The 21,951-nt window shown below is 41.2% G+C and overlaps 1 protein-coding gene and 1 long non-coding RNA gene across 7 annotated transcripts in view; one reads left to right on the plus strand and one right to left on the minus strand.

The window, feature by feature from the left end:
• The window catches only part of LOC308461440, a 68,881-nt gene that overhangs the window by 2,432 nt on the left and 44,498 nt on the right, over nucleotides 1–21,951 (plus strand). Inside the window, exons 2-3 of one of the 3 annotated variants that reach the window (XR_013978890.1) lie at nucleotides 3,826–3,969; nucleotides 9,461–10,396. This is a non-coding gene — a long non-coding RNA (uncharacterized lncRNA). Of the gene's footprint in view, nucleotides 1–3,825; nucleotides 3,970–4,612; nucleotides 4,745–9,460; nucleotides 10,397–21,951 lie in introns of those variants that run through there. The other 2 variants (XR_013978891.1, XR_013978889.1) reach the window with 2 other exon arrangements.
• GSDMA (gasdermin A) lies at nucleotides 1,628–18,737 on the minus strand. 4 transcript variants are annotated; one of them, XM_080978329.1, is made up of 12 exons: nucleotides 17,735–18,737; nucleotides 15,923–16,078; nucleotides 12,822–13,070; nucleotides 11,711–11,900; nucleotides 10,641–10,806; nucleotides 10,431–10,524; nucleotides 9,321–9,359; nucleotides 7,367–7,420; nucleotides 5,839–6,005; nucleotides 4,687–4,837; nucleotides 3,788–3,861; nucleotides 1,628–2,444 (listed from the first exon to the last, which is right to left on the minus strand). In XM_080978329.1, exons 3-12 carry the CDS (start codon nucleotides 13,036–13,038, stop codon nucleotides 2,214–2,216), a joined length of 1,383 nt encoding a protein of 460 aa, XP_080834455.1. In that variant the 5' UTR covers nucleotides 13,039–13,070; nucleotides 15,923–16,078; nucleotides 17,735–18,737; the 3' UTR covers nucleotides 1,628–2,213. The 4 variants fall into 4 exon arrangements, with proteins under 4 accessions (XP_080834455.1, XP_080834452.1, XP_080834454.1 ...); XM_080978326.1 differs by having other exon boundaries at nucleotides 15,973–16,078; nucleotides 17,735–18,733; XM_080978328.1 differs by lacking the exon at nucleotides 15,923–16,078 and having other exon boundaries at nucleotides 17,735–18,736.

Below are 21,951 nucleotides of genomic sequence, written 5' to 3' on the forward strand. Positions count from 1 at the left end.
AACTCTTAGTGTTTTCACTGCTACAAATTTAAGATTCTGATTTTTAACTTAAATGTAGTCAGGATCCTTTAAATAATGGAATTCTCATGCCAGATTTTCAACATTTTCAGGTTCCTTAGCTTCCCCATTTCCAGCTATTCATTTGAAAATTATTAGAAGAACTCATCTAAACCTCCCCCACCCATTCCTATTTTTTGAGTTTCAGATTATAATTTCTCCCAAGCATATACTTTTAGCCTTTAAAGGGTATTCTCACCGCCTTGACATGTTATTTATTCCTTTACTCTTCAGTATTTGCTGCTACACTTCTCACATAATCCGAAAAGAAAGGACCTATGTTCATTAGAGCTGTACCACAAACAGCCACCAGATGGATGACACCTTTTAAAGTGCCACTCTTCAGATGTCTGCTGAGCATCTGCCACTGATGAAGGGCAAGGTTGCTTAAGCCATTACCAGGTTCGTTCCTGTCTGTGCTTCACCTCATTGGCTAAGATTGACAAAGCCAGGGAAATAGGTAGATAGAAGATCAGTAGCATTACAATGAGCTGAGTCAGATCAGGGCTGCCATTTTTTGTGGTAGTAGCTCCCTATCACGGATATCAAGTTCCACCCACAGTACTGAAGTGTGGTTTAAAAATTGAGTAAACGTATTGATGTTTGAAGCAGTTTGGCAATTGGACCTAGAGGGGCGGTTGGCTGTCTGGTCTTCAGGCAGAGACTGGATAGCCATCTGTTGAGAAAGTTCCAGCTTCAGGCCACACTTCTGATTCTGTATGGATAAAGATAAAAATACCTGCAGGTGCTAAACAGGATTGATCTTGCTGCTGAGAACCTGTAGCATAATTTTTGCTATGCCAGAGTTAAGGTTGCACTGAAAATTCTGGACAAAAGTGAAATATGGCGTACCTGTGCCATTTGCAAAAAAAGATTGGATTTTATGTGTGTGCTGCTTTGAAAATTAACTTTGTTTCTTTATTATACTGCCCTTCACCTGAGAATCTCAGGGCGATTTACAGCATTACAAAAACACGTAATGTAATAATCTGAGACACTATATCAAAAGACCATGTTTTATTTTGTAAGTTTGTAACAAAACTATGTTATGGCTCCTTCACTTTTGTGACTATAATGTAGCAATTACTTATGGAGGAAAAAGTAGCAAGTAGGATTTGTAAATAGCTTTGGATGAGACCCGATTCTCCCACTTAACTGTTGCTGATTAATAAAACACCAACATTAGAAGAAAAGAGAGCTTTAATACAGTATGTGTTTTGACTTAAAATCTGGATCCAGCAGCCACTACACACAACTTCTGCAAGAGTTAGGGCACCTATTCGTTGGTGGAATTTGACACCTGTGCAGATTCACCATATTTAACAAGCAGCTGATGCCTAAGTGGTGGGAGGGGTGTGGGGAAGTGGGAATTTGATTTCATTTACAATGGACTTGGTCAGAGGCTCACAGATTTTTGGATAGCAGTGTTTAGTTTCACAGCACTGTTATCTGGGCAAATGGTTGCTCTGGCTCTGTTGTCACTTTTGGAAGCACAAAGGGGAACTAGTGCATAATGATCGGAATCTGTTCGTATCAGTAGCTGCTTGGGCAGAAATCACATGTTGCAGACTTTTTGATAAAGGGTGGGACTTAATCTCTGACTATTGCCCATGCTGGCTGGCGATGATAGGATTTGGAGAACCACAGAAACCCCCATTGTTCCGTCCGGAGATTTCTCTCTCTTTCTGGATAGTATTAACAAAACTCCACAAAACTCTCATACATAGATTTTTTGAAGATAATCAAGGCACGTGTAGAAATATTACTCACATTCCAATAGGCTGTTCTATGGCTCTGAGTGAAGATGGTTAGAATATTAGAAACCTTCAGTCTTCTTGCAGGCACAAATGAAGGTGGAAGGGGGAATTTTCAGCTCATTCTTACGGAAGGAAACAATGGCTTCTCATTAAATCTGAACTGATCCGTAGTTATACATGTTAGATAGTAGGGAGTCAGCAGAGGCACTGAATTAAAGCAATGACCTCTATCCATGAACAAGCATTAGACTTAAAGACGTAAACAAAGTGGATACTGTGGGATTCTAGAGGGTCAGAATGCAAAGAGGATAAAAAAACTAACACTGCAACCCTGTACTCACTTTCCTGGGAGTAAGCTCCATTGAATTTAGTGCAACTGACTTCTGAACATATAGATACCTAAGTAGACATGATACTGAGTGCATACAGAGCTACAAATAGTGCACAGAGAGCTGAGAAAGCATCAGGACTTCCAGTCCCAGCAAGACTGGATCCATTTTTTTGCACCGCGACTCCACTCATTTTGATGATTGCTTCAGTTATAGTCAGTTCCTCTTCGCTTAAGAGCTTGGCTTCTATGGTAAACACTTTTTCTCTTCTGCTGAAGTCATTATCTAGGATGCTTCCGACCTTTGCAAACAAGAAAAAGGCAAAATCAGAACTTGCTGGTGTGTAATACCATTACTTGATTATTGGTATCAGTGTTGAAAAGCAATAGACATAATGAGGATATAAGAGTCTTGCTGAATCAGGCCAAAGTCCAGCATTCTGTCCTCACAGTTGTGAACCGGATGCTTATAAGGAAGCCTACAGATAACAAGCTGCCCACTTGTAATTCCCAGGAGCTGATAATGAGAGGCATATTGCCTCTGACATTGGAGGCTACTGCATAGCCATCATGGCTAGTAGCCTTGATAGTCTTACCCTTCATGAATTTGCCTAATTCCTTTTTAAAGCCATCTAGGTTCATGGCCATTGCTATACCTGTGGATGGCAAATTCTGTAGTATAGTTCTTTTGTCTGTCTTAAATTTCCCAACATTTAGCATCATCAGATGACTCCTAGAGTCTAGTAGTATGAGAGCTGTGTGTGTATGTATGTCTTCATCCACTTTCTCCCCAAGCCAGGCATACTTTTATACACCTCTATCATGTCCTCCTCTTACTTGCATTTTTTATAAACTAAAAACCCCCATATGTTGTAACCTTTTTCTCCCTGTGGAATTGCTCCAGCCCCTTGATCAGTTTGATGCCCTTTTCTGAAACCTTTTCAGCTTCTACAGTGACCAGAATTGTACACAATATTCCCATGTGTAGTTGTACCATAGATTTGTGTAATGGCAGTATGATACAGGCAGTTCTATTTTTTATCCCTTTCCTATTGCTCATTAACACAGAATTCACCTTTTTGAACAGCTGCTGCACAATGAGTTGACATATTCATTGATCTATCCACTACAACCTGAAGGTTGATTTCCTGGCCAATTCAGACCTTATTAGCGTTCATGTGAGGTTAGTTTTTGGGCACTAATGTTAATCAATTTACACTTGTTTAACACTGAATTCCATTTTTGCTATGCCCATTCAATTCATTACATTAATGAAAGGTGCAGCATGCATCACTGTAGAATTCCTGTTGTGAGTTTATACTGTACAGTAAGTATTATGTTGTTCATTTTTTTAGAAAGCGCACACCTCCAAATTCAGTGGGACTTATTCCTCAGTAAGCACACAAAGGGTTGCTGCCTTAAAAAAATTAATTCCTAAGCTTGACTTGTAGCCACAATACTTGCTCACAGTCATATGGAAGAGTTATGTGTGCTGATTTGATGAATCAGCCAAGGATGCGCACAAACCTTATACTTGTGAATGTGCAGTAGTGACATTCTGCATAACCTTGCCCATTTCCAGGAAAAGTATTTTCTAGTGGTCTCTCTCTCTCTGCCTTAAGCACTAACTGGAATTCTCCCTTACCAGTGCAAGCTGACTGTTCACAATCTTCTTCTCCACAGATTCTGCCAGGAGTATCAGCTGCTCCTCTGTCAATTCTGGAAAAGTGAGGAATATTGTCAGTTTCAGGAAGGGGTTCCATTCTGTGAAATGCAAGGCCAAAATAGAGACCTGGCAAAGATTTCAAGGATTTTCAGTTAGCAGCTGTAAGTTGCCTCACTGTTCTCAAAATAATTATTTGTCTTCCTCTACGGCTATCTCCGTTAAATATTCTCAAAGTGCTCTGTTTAGGGATTAGAGAATCTAAGAGCTCATTTTGGGGGGAGGATTATATCCACATCTGGCAAAGGAGCTGTGCAGGATCAATATATGGAAGATAACTGTTGTTACAGTCTGGCATCTCCAGCATCTGTCCTGAAGATTGCAGGGCTGTTTGAGATGAGTGGGAGTCCTACAGTTTGAGCCTTGCCTGCTGATAATCCTTAATCCTACCTGTAGGATGCCTCTGCCTAGCCCAAACACTCCGAATTTATAAAGGTAACCCATTTGGTTGTCTTATGTAGTTGTGACAAGACATGGAAAAGAATATTTGCAAATCATTGAACCAATGTTGTCTGTCATAATCAGAACTGTAAGAAAAAGTGTAAAAGCTTATGGATAGCTAAGGTCCAGGCTGCACATTCATCAGGTTGGAGCTTGCAAAGATTGAATTCCTTGAGCATCCCAACTAGAAAATGATAAGCAAATACCACCACATCTCAAATTTTGGGGGGCAGGTGTGAGCTTTCAACCAGCTTTAGTTCTGGCATCTGTCTTAAGGATGATCTGTCCTTCCATCCTTACTTTCAGCTGCTCCTGGGCTGAAATGTTCTCCATTCAAGTCAAATACTTGATTCTGATATTTTGAGAGGGATAATGCTTACCATCTAGAGCATAAAGGAAGTAGAGGACTGCCTCAACAAGGTCAGTGAAAACGGCCCCACTGGAATCTTGTAAATTCTCCACCAAGTCTCGCAGCTCTGGCTTGCCAGCCTTCAGCTTGAATTGACCGGTGCCTTCAAGAGCCTCTTCCAGCTGAGAGTTTAGGTTACAGCAAAATATGTTAATGCCAAATGGTGAGTATATTAACATATGACCTGAGATTTGGCTATGCGTAGCACATATGTGAAAGTAGGGCTTGGTAGGTGATAGGTATCACTTTATTTGTAAATGGCTGTGAACATCAAGACTCTGGACCATTTGGTCATTTTTATTTAGATGTGGCACAATCCACAAAGCCTAGAAACATTAGGAAAAAGCATTACTCTTTTGGGCAGGGAGTATTGCAGTGGGGGAGCTGAGGGCCTAATGATGGACTGGACTGTTGCTAATAAGTAAAGTTTTGACATCGGGTAACTACAGTAGGTAATTTTTGTACCTCTAATTTATTATATATTATATATATATCATATTTTGTGTTTGTGTGTAGAAGATTGTAATGAGAGGGGCCCATCGTGTCAATAGGGCAAGGTTAAAGGAGGGCAGTCAAGTTCATGCACACCCCAATGAAAGCAAGAGATAAGAGAACTGCCAGATCCTAAGGAAGGACTCAACCAGCAACTGGAAACTGTATGATAAATCATCTTTTCAGTTGCAAACCACTCGCCCACACCCTGAAAAACCTTTTCCTAATGTTCAACACAGCCACTGGTTTTATTTTTTTGTCCTACTTCTCCCTAAGTGGTTCAGATGTGTTTCCCATTTATAACTGGTCATACAAACCCCTGATTGTTGAGAGGCTATGTCTACCTGTTGCTACATTCCCTCCCCCTAAACCTGGGCCTTTTAGTCTCTAATTCGGGTCTGGAACATTTCATCTGTTGAACATTTTATTTAACACCTCACTTCACTGCTTTAGTTTTGTTTTGTTTACAGAACAATTCTGAAGATTTTAAAAGTAATGAATTGGTTTGTACTAGTATTCCTTTGTGTGTATTACATTATTATTTCTGAACCACTCTGCAATATGTTAATTTAAGAGTGATATATAAATGAAATCCTAAAGTAAAAAAAATATATTTTTTTAAAAACTTTACCTGGAGCTCCAGTTCCTGCAACAAGTCATTCTCCCTCATTATCACCAGAAAGCCAGTTAGAAATTTGCCACGCAGCATCGCAGATAATGAAGAGAATATTACAAATTCTGTCTTAACTTCTTGCTGTATGTCTTTACTCTTATGTTCTCTGATGATTCCTGAGATCACTGGCAGTATGGACAGAATTAGAGATTAGGGGAAGGGACAAAACATAGGGTTCACAAGTTTGATACTACTCCATGTTACTGAAAAGAACCTCAGAATACCTGTAAGATACCTTTTCTCCCTGTAGGACTACTAGCAATGCTGGAGGTTGTGGTAGGGTTAGAAATAAGAAACTCTAATTCCCTCAGTGTTACTGCTCCGATCAAAACTAGAACTAGCCCCTTGAAGGGCTGGATTATCTGTATCTATGCAGTGCCTCTTAGGAGCGTCCTACTCTCGTGTAGAATCCTGGCAGAGACACATGCCCAATTGGCATTTTCTTTCCTTCCTGGTCGATCATTCGGGAGCTTCAAAAGCTTTCATCTGCCCAAACATCGCAGCGACTAATGCATTAGCACACTCAGGGATCCGCAGAGTAATCAGAGTTTGCATAACAGAACTCAAGTAGCTCAGCATTTGGCTAATCTATGTTTATTTACATATAATACACTCGGAGCATCCTGACTTAGCTCCTGCCTCTTTCTCATCAGATAGCAAGGAGAAAGAACAAAGGACTATAGTCCCACTTCACAGGAACAAAGTAACACAAAACATCCTGTCTCTGTGACTTCCCACACTGTGGAATGAAAACATACACCGTCATGTGATAGACAACAATCCCATGACTGCAGACATGGGAATGAATCTCCAACAGTGCCTAGGACCCACAAAACTCCCAACAGCCTACGAAAAAGTTTGGGGCCCACCAAAAAACTTCAATTAAAGCAAATTATTGTTCAATTAAGCCATCTAAAATTTATTCTGGACTGCAACCCCCAATCAGTTTTGCTGGCTGGGACTGATGGGAGTTGTAGTCAAGAATAGCTAGAGGGTGCTAGGATGAAGGCTGCATCAAACTCATAAACCTCACAGGTCGTCTAGAGAAGCCTTGGAGTGCCTGCCTCTCATGGTACATGCAGCTTTGATGCTGGTACTCTGGAAATGTTAACATTCCCCCTCCACATTTTTGCCCAGGGCAAGAGATAAATATGCTTGATGCCATCTGCCAGTATTTGATTTTGGTGTCCAGGAACGTATAACATTTTCTATATCTGAAGGTCAGGATAATATTTCAGTTTGATAAAATAAGTTTGATAAAAACAATAAATGTTTTATTTTGCCTAAATATTAGTGGCATTGGTTTTTTAAATCCCACACGGCACAAGATCTATTGTCTTCCTTCAGAATCATCAAAAACATCTTTACTGAGGCATTGCAATGTAAAAAGGTAATCAATTATAAAGTTAGCCGAAACAGTAGTTTTCAGATTTCCCACCTCAAGACCCACATTTAATTCCAACCTACCATTCTGAAATCTACTTACATTTTCTCTCAATTGAATCACATTGTCTACTTGCGCATAGTTGAACAGTTTTATCTGGAAACAAAGAGGGAATCAGTGCAATTTTAATGTATTGACACAGTATGAGCACACCTCTGAGTTTCCCATCAATAATCTAACTGCTGCCTGGTGAACAAATGGAAGCTCCCAACTACTTTTTATGGTCTATTTTGGAAGTTTTTAAAAGTTGCATTAGGTAACACAACAGAGTCTCAAGGCACCTTAAACAAGGAGTGTTCACCTGTGACTCTCCAAATGTTGTTGGATTCCAACCCCATCTAGCCTGGCCAATAGTCAGAGATGGTGTGAGTTGTAATCCAGCAATTTCATAAGAGGGCAGATGGATGTAGGCAGGTGGGGGAGAAATGTAGGGTCAATGGAGAAAGAAATGCAAAACAACAACAACAACAACAACAGATTCTGACAACACCATTTGTGGAATGCTCTCCCCAGGGATAAAACACTCCTCTGTAATCAGGCCTTTGGCTGATTATAAACATTCTTTGCCCTTTTAACTGTGGGAGGGGGTTTATTGGTTTGCTTTTTGTCTTTTTATGTAATTTGTGTTCCTTATTTTGTGAACCACCCTGTGATCTTTGGATGTATGCAAATTTTTAATAAGTGCTTATTTACATTAAACCTTAAATGTAAAATATTTTTTTTTAAATTATGTAAAATAATTACAGCGGTAATTCACGTAACAGTGTTACGATAAGCAAGTTTACAGTGCAATCATATGCTATATTCACTTACTGAAAATAAAATCTTATTGAAGTTCAATGAGGCTTACTTTCAGTTAGGTGTGTAGTCTAACACATCTAGTACAGAGTCTGTCTTAGATGCCAATCTGACATGGGTAACAGAGATTGGGCTTCCTCTGAAAGGGCTGTGCTCACCAGTCAAAGTCAGTGGAAGTCATATATAGCACCTCCAAGGTACAAACTTGATCCTTTGCTGGGGCTTGTAAGTTTGGGCCCCAAGGTCTGTAAGTTGCACATCTTTGTTCCAAACTTGGCCCTCCAGCTGTTTTGGGACTACAACTCACATCATCCCTAGCTAACAGGACCAGTGGTCAGGGATGATGGGAATTGTAGTCCCAAAACAGCTGGAGGGCCAAGTTTGGCCATGCCTGCTCTAAGAGAATGTTTGACAAATATTTATAATTACAATTTTAACCGTTTCTGATATTTTTATTATTTTGAATACTATGTCAACCATAGTTAGTTAATGTGTGCACGCCTGTGTTACTTTTTCACGCTTTTATTTTATGGGCCGCTTTGAGAAGCTTTCCAACTTTTAGAAGTGGTAGAAATATACTTCAAACCAATTTTCCGCAGAATAAAATCCAGAAAAGACTGTCATTCTATGCACACTTACAGGCGAGTAAGCTCCATTTAAATCAGTGGCCCATCTAAATAAATATGCTTAGGACCGCACTGCAGTCCGTACGGGACAAGAACACATTTTATTCTATCTGGAGAAATGAGAAAGTACATATAGAGATCGTTGATCCTTCCCTCTCAGTTCCTTTACATTTCAGGAAAATAAAGATTTCATACCAATGTACATAACTGCAATCACCCCACATCTCTAGTAGATGCTGGATTTCTCTGCCATCAAGTATATCTGTTAAGAACATATTTTAATTTAGGATAGAGACAGTTTTCAAAGAGCCAAAGTTGGCATGATTCAGCTCCTGTTACCCATGGTGTTGTTGTCATTGCTTCATAAGACCTCCTGCTACAACAGTCAACTATTCCCTGCTTCAAGTTGAATCAAATGAAGATACAGGATTTCCCCCCCTTTCTCAGACGTCACATTAGGCCAGAGAAAAATGTATGTGATGTGAATACAGCAATGACACTCTCAAGCCATCTCTATCACTCTGTCCAATGTCTGTAAAAAAATAAAAATGGAACTCCTAAAATGTGCTTACCAAAACTTCCTCTTCCCTTGGATGGGTAGTGTGAAATATCTGGGAGAAAGAGCAAAAAGGTACTAGTTTACATAAAGTGTATGAATAATAATGGCATTTTGTTTTAATATTCAAATGTGTGAAAATTTCTTTCTTACCAGTGATGTATAAATTTGGGAAGGAAAGTAGACAGTGGGTCCTAAGATGGCTAAACAAAGGAAGTTCACAGAAGGAAAGTTTCCCATTTGCACCACCTCTGTGCCCCACAAACGGGCTCTCTGAAATAATGTGAGATGGTGCAAAAGGGCTATGGGGGAGATGAGAAACCTTCGTTCTACAAGTTAACTTTTCTGAAGAGCCTAGCCATTTTGGGCCCTGAAGGAATGACTGCTGGGTGTGAAGCACACTTCTGCCCACAGACAAACCACAGTCTGAACGCCATGCCCTCTATCTAACCTTTTGCTGTCTTAGTAGTCTGCCGTGCCCTGTCTGTGGCCTTTGTCTCTGTCGTTTAAACACTGTTCAAGGGGAAAGTAACACGGTGGAAACAGGTGCCAAAATAACTTTGTACAACCCCACGATCGCATGATTGGAAGATGTGTAAAGGGCACAGTCCCAAATGTATCTGACTGGTTTTGCATATTGTGCTAATAAAAAGAGCCTCTGCAGAGCTAGCTGGCACTTGCTTATGCATAGCTCACCTGCATGATCAACTCCTGTCTCATGTCCTTCACTTCAGGGCCCATTTATAAGCCTCACTGAAGTAATTTCTGATTTATGCCAGTATTGAGATAGAACTGGACACTGTGTTGAATATCAGCATCAAGACTCATCTGTGTGGATTGAACCGAGGAGTGCTGGGTGCCCTGACTCAGAGCCTTTCTAAAAGCAATTGCTTTGGTGCATCCCAGGTCCTCTCCCATTTTGGGCTGCATGAGTAAGTGGGAGGATGGTGGCAACAACTACTGGAGAATAAGACCCACAGGCAGCACTGCAGGGCTGCTGTGTTGCTGTTGGGCAAGGGAGAAGGTGGGAGAGGCTTTGCTTGAGCATCCCTTCTTCGCCACAAGTTCCATCTCAGCAAGGCAGCTAAGTCACAGTGGTCTAGGTCTCAAACAAAAAGTATCTTACATGCACCACTCTCTCCAAATAGTAGTTGCTTGGCTCTGAATGCCAGAATGCAGGATTTGGGAATGATGATTGCTTTCTTACTGCCTCTGCCACCCTAGAACATGAAAGGAGAATTTGGATCAACCACATGGAACAAAATTTGACTGCAAGGATGTGTGTGTGTCCCCCCCCAACCCCTTATTTCATGAAAGGCCACAACTCGAACCTGACCTTCAGTTTCAGATTGATGCAGGTGTCGTAAAAGATGTTGCCTTCAGCATTGCTGGATTCCCTGAACTCTGTCTCTTCCATGGTCTCCACTGCCTCACTGATCACAAACAGGTCCCTTCGAATCATCTTTGATTGTTTAATGAACTCATGTTGCAAGTTGATTTTCCTGAAGAAAATATGCATCCGTTATCCAATAGAGCAAAGTGCATAAAATAGCAACACATATACAAACTACATGCAGTGCATCTTCTGCAATCTATATCGTCGTTCTAAACTCCAATCAATACTGTACAGGATTTTTTCACAAGGTACAATCCTGTAACATTTGGATTCTCTTCCACTGAAGAGTTCCTGATCCTCTGGACCCATTTCCTCTGAGTCCAAGCATGGTTTTGGGACTGAATCAGCCTTGATTGCCCTGCTGAAATGTGACACAGGAGTGTGACCATGTCACTTTTACCCAGCATCTCAGTAGCTTGGTATTTTATGTGAGTGGGTGGTATACAGTGGTACCTCGGTACTTCTAGGTTTCGGCGGTCCGTAACCCGAAAAAACGCAACCTGAAGCGTCTGTAACCCGAGGTATGACTGTATATAGAAATGAGCAAACCAGTGATATTTTAGGGAGCAGGCTAGCAGGTGAGGCCCATTACTTACATCATAGGAGCCTACACAACACAAAACACTGTTGCTGTATGTAGGTTTTATTTTATTTGTTTTTTATCTTAGATTCTGGAATTGTACATCCAGATTTTTTTGTTAAAAATTTTGGGGGCCCCAAGAGAGTGGGGCCCTAGGCTATAGCTTGTTTAGCTTATACATAAATCTAGCACTGGACACATCTCTGTGGGGAGGGAATTCCACAGTTTAGAGGCTGCCACAAATAATGTCCTCTCCTCCCCCCCCCTCTTCTGAAGCAAGTGAAACAACCAAAAGGGCCCCCTCTACTGATCTTAACGTATGGGAGGGTCTGTAGGGAAGGAGGTGGTCTCTTAGACAGTGTAATGGGCGATGTTGAGTTCCATTGGGTATATTAGGTCAGTATCCTCAACTGTTTTATTCCAGCCTTACCCATCTCTTGTTGCAGAATCGAGGAGCTGGGGGTGGACATATATCTTTCTCACGTTCACAGACCTCGAATGAGACATACTAACAGCCGCCACCGCTTCTACTCTTGTCTCTTCAATCCGCCCACCAATATTTCCCTCCACTTTTCCATCTACGTGGTCCACAACGGTGAATGAACCTGAATCTTGGACTTCTTGAGATAAAAAAAAATTTGAGAAAAATCAATGACAACAAAAGGGACACTATAACAACAAACGTAACTAAAGTCCATCTCGCTCATTGTCTTCTGTACCCTGTCTAGCTGTGGTTCTGAGTTTCCCAGCCCTAGAGATACTAGGCAACCCAAGACTTCCTTAATGCAAAGCATGCTTTTCACCATGGTGTTGAGGCTTGAAGATTCCAATAAATGGTTTTTTAAAACAATATAATCAGTGCTGTTTTTCTAGAAAAGAGTTGCTGGAATTCACCATGAATGCCTCCATTGTTCTCTTATCATGGCGCCCACCTGAGGGGTGCCAGAACTGAGTTACAGCTGGGAGAAAAAAACAGCCCTGAATATAATTATGGAAAACAGAATAACATGAGTTATAAATAAGATTCTTGAGAGATTTTGCGGGGCATAGTGGGAAGGAGGGGGTTGGAAATTTGCCATCTATGAACTCCCTTAAGAGTAGATGACCGTTGGCTCCCTTCCAACTCTATGGTTCTATCCTAGTCAAAACTAATGATAAAACAGCATAACTGTGAGTAAAGGTTTCAAAACACTATGGCACTACCACAAACCACTGAGAAAAATGGGATGAGAAATATGCTCTAAAAGAATGCTAAAATGCTTGTGAAATTGAACTACGCACCCTGCATTTTTCTTGCCAAATCATGGAATGCACACAGCCCTGTAATAATGTGTGAAGGAGAATGAGCCTGAAATCGTCTAAACCAGAGTGAGGAACCTGTAGGCCACCAGAGGTTGTTGGAGTTGGAAGGCAGCAACAAATAGAAGGCCAGAGGTTCTTCCACCTCTGCTCTACACACTTACCTGGGAGTAAGTCCCATTAAACTCAATATGGCTTCCTTCTGAATGGGTACGTATAGGTTTGTAAATACTGGAAATTACCTAGTTTTGCAGCATGGTCTCCTGATAACAGCACATCACTTAGCTTGTATTCAGTTCTCTGGAAACGGCTGGTCTGCCACCACGACTGCTTTCTCTTTCTTTGAACCAGGCAGAGAGGCCTAAAATGATGTTGGTCTATAACACTTCGCACTGGGATCAAATCTCCTTTTGGGTCCAGTTCCTTGGACAAAGATTTGGTTGCCTTATGAAACAACATTTCTGAGATGTATGCAAGACTCGTCGTTTGACCTTGACGGAGAAACAATGAGAAGAGGAACAAACTTGTAAACTGTGTAGGGTGTGTTGTGCAATCAGCTGCAGAATACCTTCCCCTTTTCCAAACAGTAATTCCTTCCAGCCTTCAAAGCAGTTTTTAAATCGGTGTAGATGTATAGTCTCTGCTCCAATGCTATTCCCTGAGGCCAGTCATGTAGGGAGACATGGAACCACTGTGGAACGGTGCTTCCAATCCCCCAATTCACAGAGATGATTCCAGGAGGATACCTCAGTCAATGGAATTAAAAGCCATTCCCCAAGAAAAATGCACATTTCAGGCTGAACAGGACCAATTTCATGCCAAAACCTATATTGGAATTGTTCCACATACAGTCATACCTTGGAAGTCAGATGCCTTGCAAGTGGAACATTTTGGCTCCTGAACGCCGCAAACCCGGAAGTGAGTGTTCCGGTCTGTGAACGTTCTTTGGAACTGGAATGTTGGACGCGGGTTTCAATTGGCTGCAGGCTTCCTGCAGCCAATCGCAAGCCATGCCTTGGTTTCCAAACATTTTGGAAGTCAAACGGACTTCCAGAACGGATTTCGTTCAACTTCCGAGGTACAACTGTAATGGGTTTCCTCCCGAAGTGCCTGCAGCTCAGCTTCCGCTACCCTCTCCAACATCTTGCCCCTAAAATAGTATTAGTGAATACTAGTGAATAGAAGGCAATTGTCAAGGATCTTGGGGTCCTGAGAGGGGTTCCCCCCGCCCAGAATGGATGCACCACCACATCCTTCAAGGCATCTCTGTCAAGTACCTTGCTTTACTTCTTCAGCTTGTTGGAATTTCCTAACTGCTATGCTGTATATAGGATAGTGATGTACGGAAGTAGTGATGTACGGAAGTGAGAGCTGGACCACAAAGAAGGCTGATCACCGAAGAATTGATGCTTTTGAATTATGGTGCTGGAGGAGACTCTTGAGAGACCCATGGACTGCAAGAAGATTAAACCTATCCAGTCTTAAGGAAATCAGCCCTGAGTGCTCACTGGAAGGACAGATCCTGAAGCTGAGGCTCCAATACTTTGGCCACCTCATGAGAAGAGAAGACTCCCTGGAAAAGACCCTGATGTTGGGAAAGATGGAGGGCACAAGGAGAAGAGGACGACAGAGGACGAGATGGTTGGATAGTGTCTTCGAGGCTAGAAACATGAGTCTGACCAAACTGCGGGAGGCAGTGGAAGACAGGAGTGCCTGGCGTGCTCTGGTCCATGGGCTCACGAAGAGTCGGACACGACTAAACGACTAAACAACAACAACAACAACATCCCAGTTCTATTTCTTCATAATCTTGAAAGCCCTTGATTTCCCCCCTATAATCTGAAAATGAATTATTATTTATATATATGTGTGTGTGGATGTGCCAAGTCTTACATGTTGCCATCATATGGTGGCAGCATGGCCAGTTCAGGATCCTTTGCTAGCTCAGTTCTGCCACCTCCTTGCCAACAGGGATACCAGCAACCGGAGGTTTGCTCACCTGCTGTTTGGGTGAGTACATTGAGGCCGGTTCTGTGTTGGCCGAGGTTGGCAGAGGCAGGCAGGGGCTGCGCAGAGGGACACTTCCACCTCTCAAAACCCCCTCCAGCCTGGTGGATCAGGGGCTTGTACTGTATTGCATTTATTTATTTCATCATGTACTTACGCCATTTCAATGCTGCTTGCTAAAATGACGTTCTCTGAACGGCTTAGAATAAATGAGTAAAAATAAAACATAAAACGAAACAAAAAACCCCAAAGCTGCATAAATAACAGCAAAAGAAAAACACAGATTAATAATCTACTAAGGCTGCAATTCAGTGGGATTCAATGGAGCTTACTTCTGAGTAGATATGCACAGTGCTTTTTTCTTGAAAAATAGGTGCCGGTACTCACCATGAAGTTGTTACAGTAAGTGAAACACTTTTTAACACCAACAATAAGAGGTGCAGGTACTGCATACCCTTGAGTACTCCCTGGGGGAAAAAATCACTGGATATGCATGGGATTGTCTGTAGGACATTTAAATTGCCATCTGCTGTTAGCCACTGGGGTTTGGATGGAGAAAAGAGTTGGTTCAGTTCAGATTTTACAGAAGCAGTGCTTTTCCGCCCTCCAAAAATATGTTTAGGTGTACTGTCATTTTGACTCAAGAAAATCTCCATTTTATAGTTCAAATTGGGAAAAATAAATACAGTAAATGGACAAAAGTACAAAGATTCACAAAATGTTTATGGGTATGGGTACCCCTGCATGCCCCCCCAGGAAAAAGCAGTGATAATAAGCAAACCAAAACACAACTAAAACTATATACAAAATGCATCATATTAGGGGGAAATGTTTGCAAAAATTGGTAGATTGGGTAAAAATCTATACAAAATGTGTAAATTAAAAGACGTTTGCCTTAAAAATGCCAATCAATTTTTATTAGGCTTCTTTTTTTAAAAAAGTGACAAACTGATGCAGAAACATGGAAAACTGAATTTAACATTGGGAAAACAACTACAGCAGCACTGTCTGACTCCACCCTGTGACAAATCGGAGGAACGAGAACATTTCTGAAAGAGAAATTTAAAAGGAAATGCTTCAGGCTACCCATGAGGCACCTTAAACACTGGCTTCTAATTTGTTCTTTCTTTCTTTGCTGCTTCTTCAACAAGCCATCTGAATAAATCCTTTCACAGTCTGAGGCTATTTAGGGATCAGATAACCACAAACATATCAGCAGCCACCCCTGATTTCCTTTTGATCACTGAAAAACACTGAGATCCCGTCCCTAAAAACAAGAGAGATCCCTTCTTCAGCCGAACAAAAAAAGCAACAGAGAAATAACTCAGCTGCCCACCGATCTATTGTTGAATGAACCTCTTCATAGAAACATTCAGCGCTTCTTACCTCCCCTGTACTTAAACAGCAATTTTTGAGAAAAGGCAAAAGGCTGGTTCTTTGGCTTTCAGCAATTGTGTATTTCCTGTTGATTTTCACGCTTCAGCTGCAAATACTGTAGTGGGATCAAAACAGATTATGATTTTCTGGTTTCGGTTTCTGTTTCCGGGAGCTAGCTACTCCCACTACTTTATTTCACTCCTTTTTTCGTTAATGCTGCCAAGTTTCCTAGGAATGCTTTCACAAATCCGTCATGGGGGCAGGGGAGGTGAATCAATGGGGTGATAATGAGAATTTAAGATTATTTAGGACAGAAGAGCTCACTTTCAAAAGGCGCTGCATAACAGTCTGTACAAAAAAAGGTCTGGGACTCCAACTCCCATCAACCCCAGCCAGCATGAATGAGCATGATGGGAACTGTAGTCCAAAAAATCTGCGAGTGCTTGTTATCCATGCTAAAGCCAGTTTTTAGCAAGCAGGGGATCAGATTAGAGAAAAGCAGGCTGAGCAAACAGAGTTTGGAGCTTGATTCTCTCCATGCATCTTCAACCCTTATAGTTACTGAGAAATGCTGGAATATAAACTGTTGTGCCCAACTCTAAAATATTAAAGTAACAGACTCCACAAGTGTTTCTATTTTCCAGGGACAGCCCCGGATTTTCCGAAGCTGTCCCGGTTTCTGATTTGATTCCAGAGTGTCCCGCTTTTCCTTAAGACGTCCCTATTTTCTTCAGAGAAATGATGGAGGGTATGGCGTTATATGACCCCCCCCCCCAAGTCACCAGAAGGCAGTCCTCCATAGGGAAGTCTTTTATTGTTTATTTTTTTTTAAAAAAAACCCAATAAGAAATGTTGTTGTTGTTGTTGTTGTTGTTGTTGTTGTTGTTGTTGTTGTTGTCATTTTTCATACAGAATGCTTATTGACATAAGCACATACAAAATGCAGTAAGAATAATGAATGTAAAAATAGAAAAATGAAATGAGAATACAGAGGGGAGGGGGAAATCAGGATTTATCACATATAAGAAAAAGGTGAGTCAAATTAGTTCTCAATAAAGCCTCTCCACATATTTACTTGTGGAGCAGGGGGTTTAGTGGACTGTGTGGGCGAGTTAACATAGAAAAAGTTACACCAAGTCAAATGAAAGTGGTCTATTCTTGATGAACTCTCCGTTTGTGTGCCAGGTGTTCTGACAGTGCAATTGTTTCATACTTTCACTAGCCACTCCTCTCAGGAAGGAGGTGAGTCAGATTTCCAGTGGGAAACTACTGACTTCCTGGCTGTGGCAAGTAGCATAAACACAAGAGAGAGATTTATGCATGGTGGATGAAGTTGGTACCAGGCTCCAAGGATAGGAGTGCTAAGGCTGGATCTGGGTAAGGTGATGGTGGAGATAGTTTCAAAAATTTGGGTCCGGAATCTCTAAACTATGCATTTTATTATGTTTTTAAATATGTTGGAAGCAGTCCAGATGGCTAATTTTTGCGTCCTCTTCAGCAATCTGTTTGAGTAGTCCCTTTCACAGACTGAGATTGCCGAGTGATGAGAGAACCCAAACCTTATCAACTGTAACATTTAAGGAAAAGTGATTCCCCTTGTTTGCTGTTGCTTCATTTACTGGTCACTGGGGGAAAAACCCATAGAGAACCTGCCACTAAGAATCACAGGGATCTCTGCTTCAACAGCAGATTGAACAAAGAAACAGCTAATACGTTTTCAAAGCCAGCCCCCCACCCAAATCTCTTACTGCAAACTCTGAATATTTCTTACCTCTCCTGTACTTGGACAGCGAATTTTCAGAAAAGGATGGTTCCTTGCTTTTAAGCAATCACAACTACTTCTGCGTATCATGTCTTCTGTTTTTGACACTTCTGTTGCAAATAAGCGGGGGGAATTCAACTTCCTTTTGCAGCAGATTTTGAATGTCTTTGGTTTAATTTTACTTTAAATTATCTGCCTGTGACAGTAACTTAGTTCCCTCTCTTCTTGGCTAATACTGTCAAACTTCCTAGAGAGGAGGACAACATATATTCACATTTGAAAGCAAATTTACCTAATTTTGCTTTTAAATCAGTTCACCTTTAAAGCAAATTTCCCTAATTTGCAATTTCTTTAAAAAATGCTCAAGCTGAACACACACGGAGAAGTTACTTTGCAATAGTATGTACATTAGAAAAAATTGCATACAAAATATCAGCATTAGGAGAAATTTACACTAGAATGCTGATAAATTTTCATTAGAGTGTTGTTGTTTTAAATCACAAACTAATGTGGAGAAAAATCAGAAGCAGTGAGAAATGAAAACTGACAGACTTGTCCCTCACTATTCAATCATGCTGACAGATGAATAAATGAAGGAGCAAGTAAGGGGATAAGGATTTAAGGTTTTACCATTGTTTGTAACAGGTTAGCTCAATTTCAAAAGGTGTTGAGATACAGAGATCTTTAGAGGGATCCCTTGACCCTCCAGTTGTGGTTAGACTCTCAACACCCATCAGCCCCAGGCCAACATGGTCTAAGGGAGGATGGAAGTTGTAGTTCAAGAATATCTGCAGATGTAGGAGGGTGCTTGTTCACTTATCTCATCGGTGTTAAATCAATTGGATAAAGCCGAAAACCCAGATTTTAAAAATGGCTGGAGGCATAGAGGGTGGAGCTTGATTCTCTCTGTGTGTCTGCATCCCTTGAAGTTACTGAGAAATGTTGGAACGGAAAGTGTTATTCCTAACTCTAAGGGACTAAAATGTTAATCTTTCTATATTATCTCTATATTTTGGAAAGGTTTTATAAATCAATCAATCAATCAGTCTGTCTGTCTGTTGTCTATGCATTCGGAACACCTCTTAGGATATCGTAACCAAATTTGGCATGGACTTGTTTCTGAGATTAAGGGACAAGTTTTGGTCTACGTGTTCCTAGGATGGTGTAGCACTTTGAAACAAGATGGCATTCTGAACCTTTCAAATCTGTACAGATTTGGACACTCCATAACTGAAGTGTCCCTCCTAGAGAAATCCTCTTCAGAGGAGGACCTAGCACTCTCCAAAGCAAGCATCACAGAGAAGCAGGCAGGTCCCTGCCCAAAATAAAAGGCAGAGACCATAATCAGCCAGATATTATTTTGTACAATATGTCTGATACTCATGTATTCATTACCCTTATACTTTTATTATCCATATAACATTACTATTTTTAATGTAATCGCAAGCTGAACAAATGAGTGAAGCTCTTCTTAGCCATCGATAGCTTTTAGCAGCTTATCTCTGGTAAACAAGATTTTGCTTTTGGGAAGCCAAGAGGTGAGCTATCTACTTGGACGCTTGTAATAAATAAGCAAAGCATCAGCGGGCTCAGATTGCATCGTGGAATTTCCAGAAAGGGCAACGGCATTCCAATAAGGCTGGAAAGCCTTGTAATCAGGCCAAACAGCTTGCCTGTCACTCAACTTTGGGCAGAGTAAATGGAGAGAGAGGACCGGAGGACTAGAGGCAGGAAAACTGTAAAAACTTTAAGGAAAGAGATATTTGGGGGCAAAATGTCTGCAGCAAGCCAAAAGAAGCAGTCCACCATTGCCGTTCTCTGCTATCCCTCGGTGCTACTAGGCTGATGCAGTAACTGTCTTCGGCAACTATATCCCTGAATGTGCTGTATGACCGAGAGCTCTGGAGTAGATGGAATTAATAGATCACTTTTGAAAACTGGTACCGTTGTCTTGGCCTCTGTGCTTTGCCCCTCCAGTTCTGGCTTGCATTTATAGCACAGTGTGCTGATACCAGGCTTTCAAAACGCCCTGCCCTCATTATTTCAACTGTGAAATGTGGTTTCACTCTTTCCATGCTTATGAAATCTAGGAATTATATACTTCCATCAATCACAGCAAGTAGCAGTGAAGTAAGACCAAGCTGGTGTTAACCTTTATCTCAATGCTGTGCATTTTAGTTCCACTTCTCCCCTTCCCACACTGATGAAACCTTGGGCTTTTGAGCTACCATCAACCGTAGCAGTGATTTCACAATCCGTCTTTCTGGCTCTGGTAAGAAAAAGGATTATAGCAGTTACAATAAAAATCTTGCTTCACTACAGGGAAAGAATTGCTGTGCAAGGTCACTAGAGTTAGCTAATGACGATAGGGGTCTGCCCCTCACTCCAATAGAGTGGAAATTAATATAGCAGGGCTATCATGGTACTGACAAATTTAGTTCATCCCAGCCTTGCCTCCAGTCAGAGAGGTTCTCGTAGTCCCACACCAACTTTCAATGCCTGTTTGGCCAAAGGCAAAAGCGAAATGGGGGGGGGGGGAATGCATTTGTACATCATTTAGCAATGGATCGATCATGTCCCTGCCAACTCTCTCAATAACCATTGTTTTCAACCTAGCTGTTGTTTATCTAATAAAGGAGGCTTCCACACTAGGCATTTGCCTTAGAATGGCTACTGAGAGCCACACTGAGAGCCAGTGTGGTGTAGTGGTTAAGAGCGGTAGACTCGTAATCTGGAAGACCGGGTTCGCGTCTCTACTCCTCCACATGCAGCTGCTGGGTGACCTTGGGCTAGTCACACTTCTCTGAAGTCTCTCAGCCCCACTCACCTCACAGAGTGTTTGTTGTGGGGGAGGAAGGGAAAGGAGAATGTTAGCCGCTTTGAGACTCCTTCGGGTAGTGATAAAGCGGGATATCAAATCCAAACTCCTCCTCTTCTACTCTTTGTTGATCCACATTGCATGGTCATAAAATCATTTTTCTCTTTTGTTTTCCTTCTGCTGCTTTTTATTTTCTTCTGTTTTGCAAGTCACAATATCTCATTTTTTGGAGTCACAGAACGGAAAAGCAGTGCAAACTCTGCAGACGTTGGCTGCCTCAGTGCTACTCCTCTGTCCATCAGAAAAGACACAGTGTCGATGTGTTCAGTGACACGTTGGGTTGGCTGAACCCTGCGGTCCACTGTTACCTTTCTAGCCAACACCTTTTTAGCAGCATGTATGGCACATTTAGGTGATTTTTAACCAGTCTTTTCATTTGTGGCAAAGTGTTTTATTGCATACACCTTTCAAAATCATTTAAAAATTCTTGTGCGATGGCACTTAAACAAAAAATGCATTTAGTGGAAATTTAAGAATTAATTTTAAAAGAAATGCTACTAAAATGGCATGATCAAATCCTCCTTAAAGTTTTGCTTTCAGCAGAGTTTGGTGGCAGCTCTGCATTCCTCAGCCTTCTGCAAGTGTTTCTCAACTTTCCAAGGGAACATGAGACACAGTCTGAGAAATTAGGTGAAGTACCGTACATTTGTGAGTCATGCCTATGGATGCAACATTCTGTCAGTTTTGCTTCTCTGTTTCTCATTTTACAAGTCTTAATTACATTTCTCAACTTTTGTGATTATTGTTAAAAAAATACAAAACTACTTCAACATTTTAGTACACGCATAGGCAAACTCCACCCCTCCAGATGTTTGGGACTACAATTCCCATCATCCCTGACCACTGGTCCTGTTAGCTAGGAATGATGGGAGTTTGCCTAGGCCTGTTTTAGTGTGAATTTCTTCTAATCAACCTACTTTTTGTGTGATTACACATTTGTGTTTTTTACAAATTTTTGCAAAGACTTTTGTCTAATATGATGCACTTTTTTGGGGGGGAAAGGTGGGTGGTTGGAAAACTCAGCTATCATGTTATTTTGGAAAGTGCAAATTTTATATACAGTATTCAGATTTAAATGTGAGCTGAATCAACTCCCACCCCCCCATGCTAAGTCATGATATTTATATAAATGGTGTAAAATAGTCTCTGACTAGTACAGAGGAAGAGGGAAGCAAGTCAGCTGGCAAAAGTGTGAGGGAGAAGTGATACAGAAGACGTGAATCACTGCTGTAAAATAGCATTATTTTGCAATTGCATTATTTTCCCAGCAACTCTCTTAATGTTATGAAATAGGGAAAAAAATATGTTGCACTGCTTGTTTTCATATAGCACTTCCCCAATGCTTTGC

Source organism: Podarcis pityusensis (assembly GCF_964106645.2).
Source record: "Podarcis pityusensis genome assembly, chromosome: 13".
Lineage (NCBI taxonomy): Eukaryota > Metazoa > Chordata > Lepidosauria > Squamata > Lacertidae > Podarcis > Podarcis pityusensis.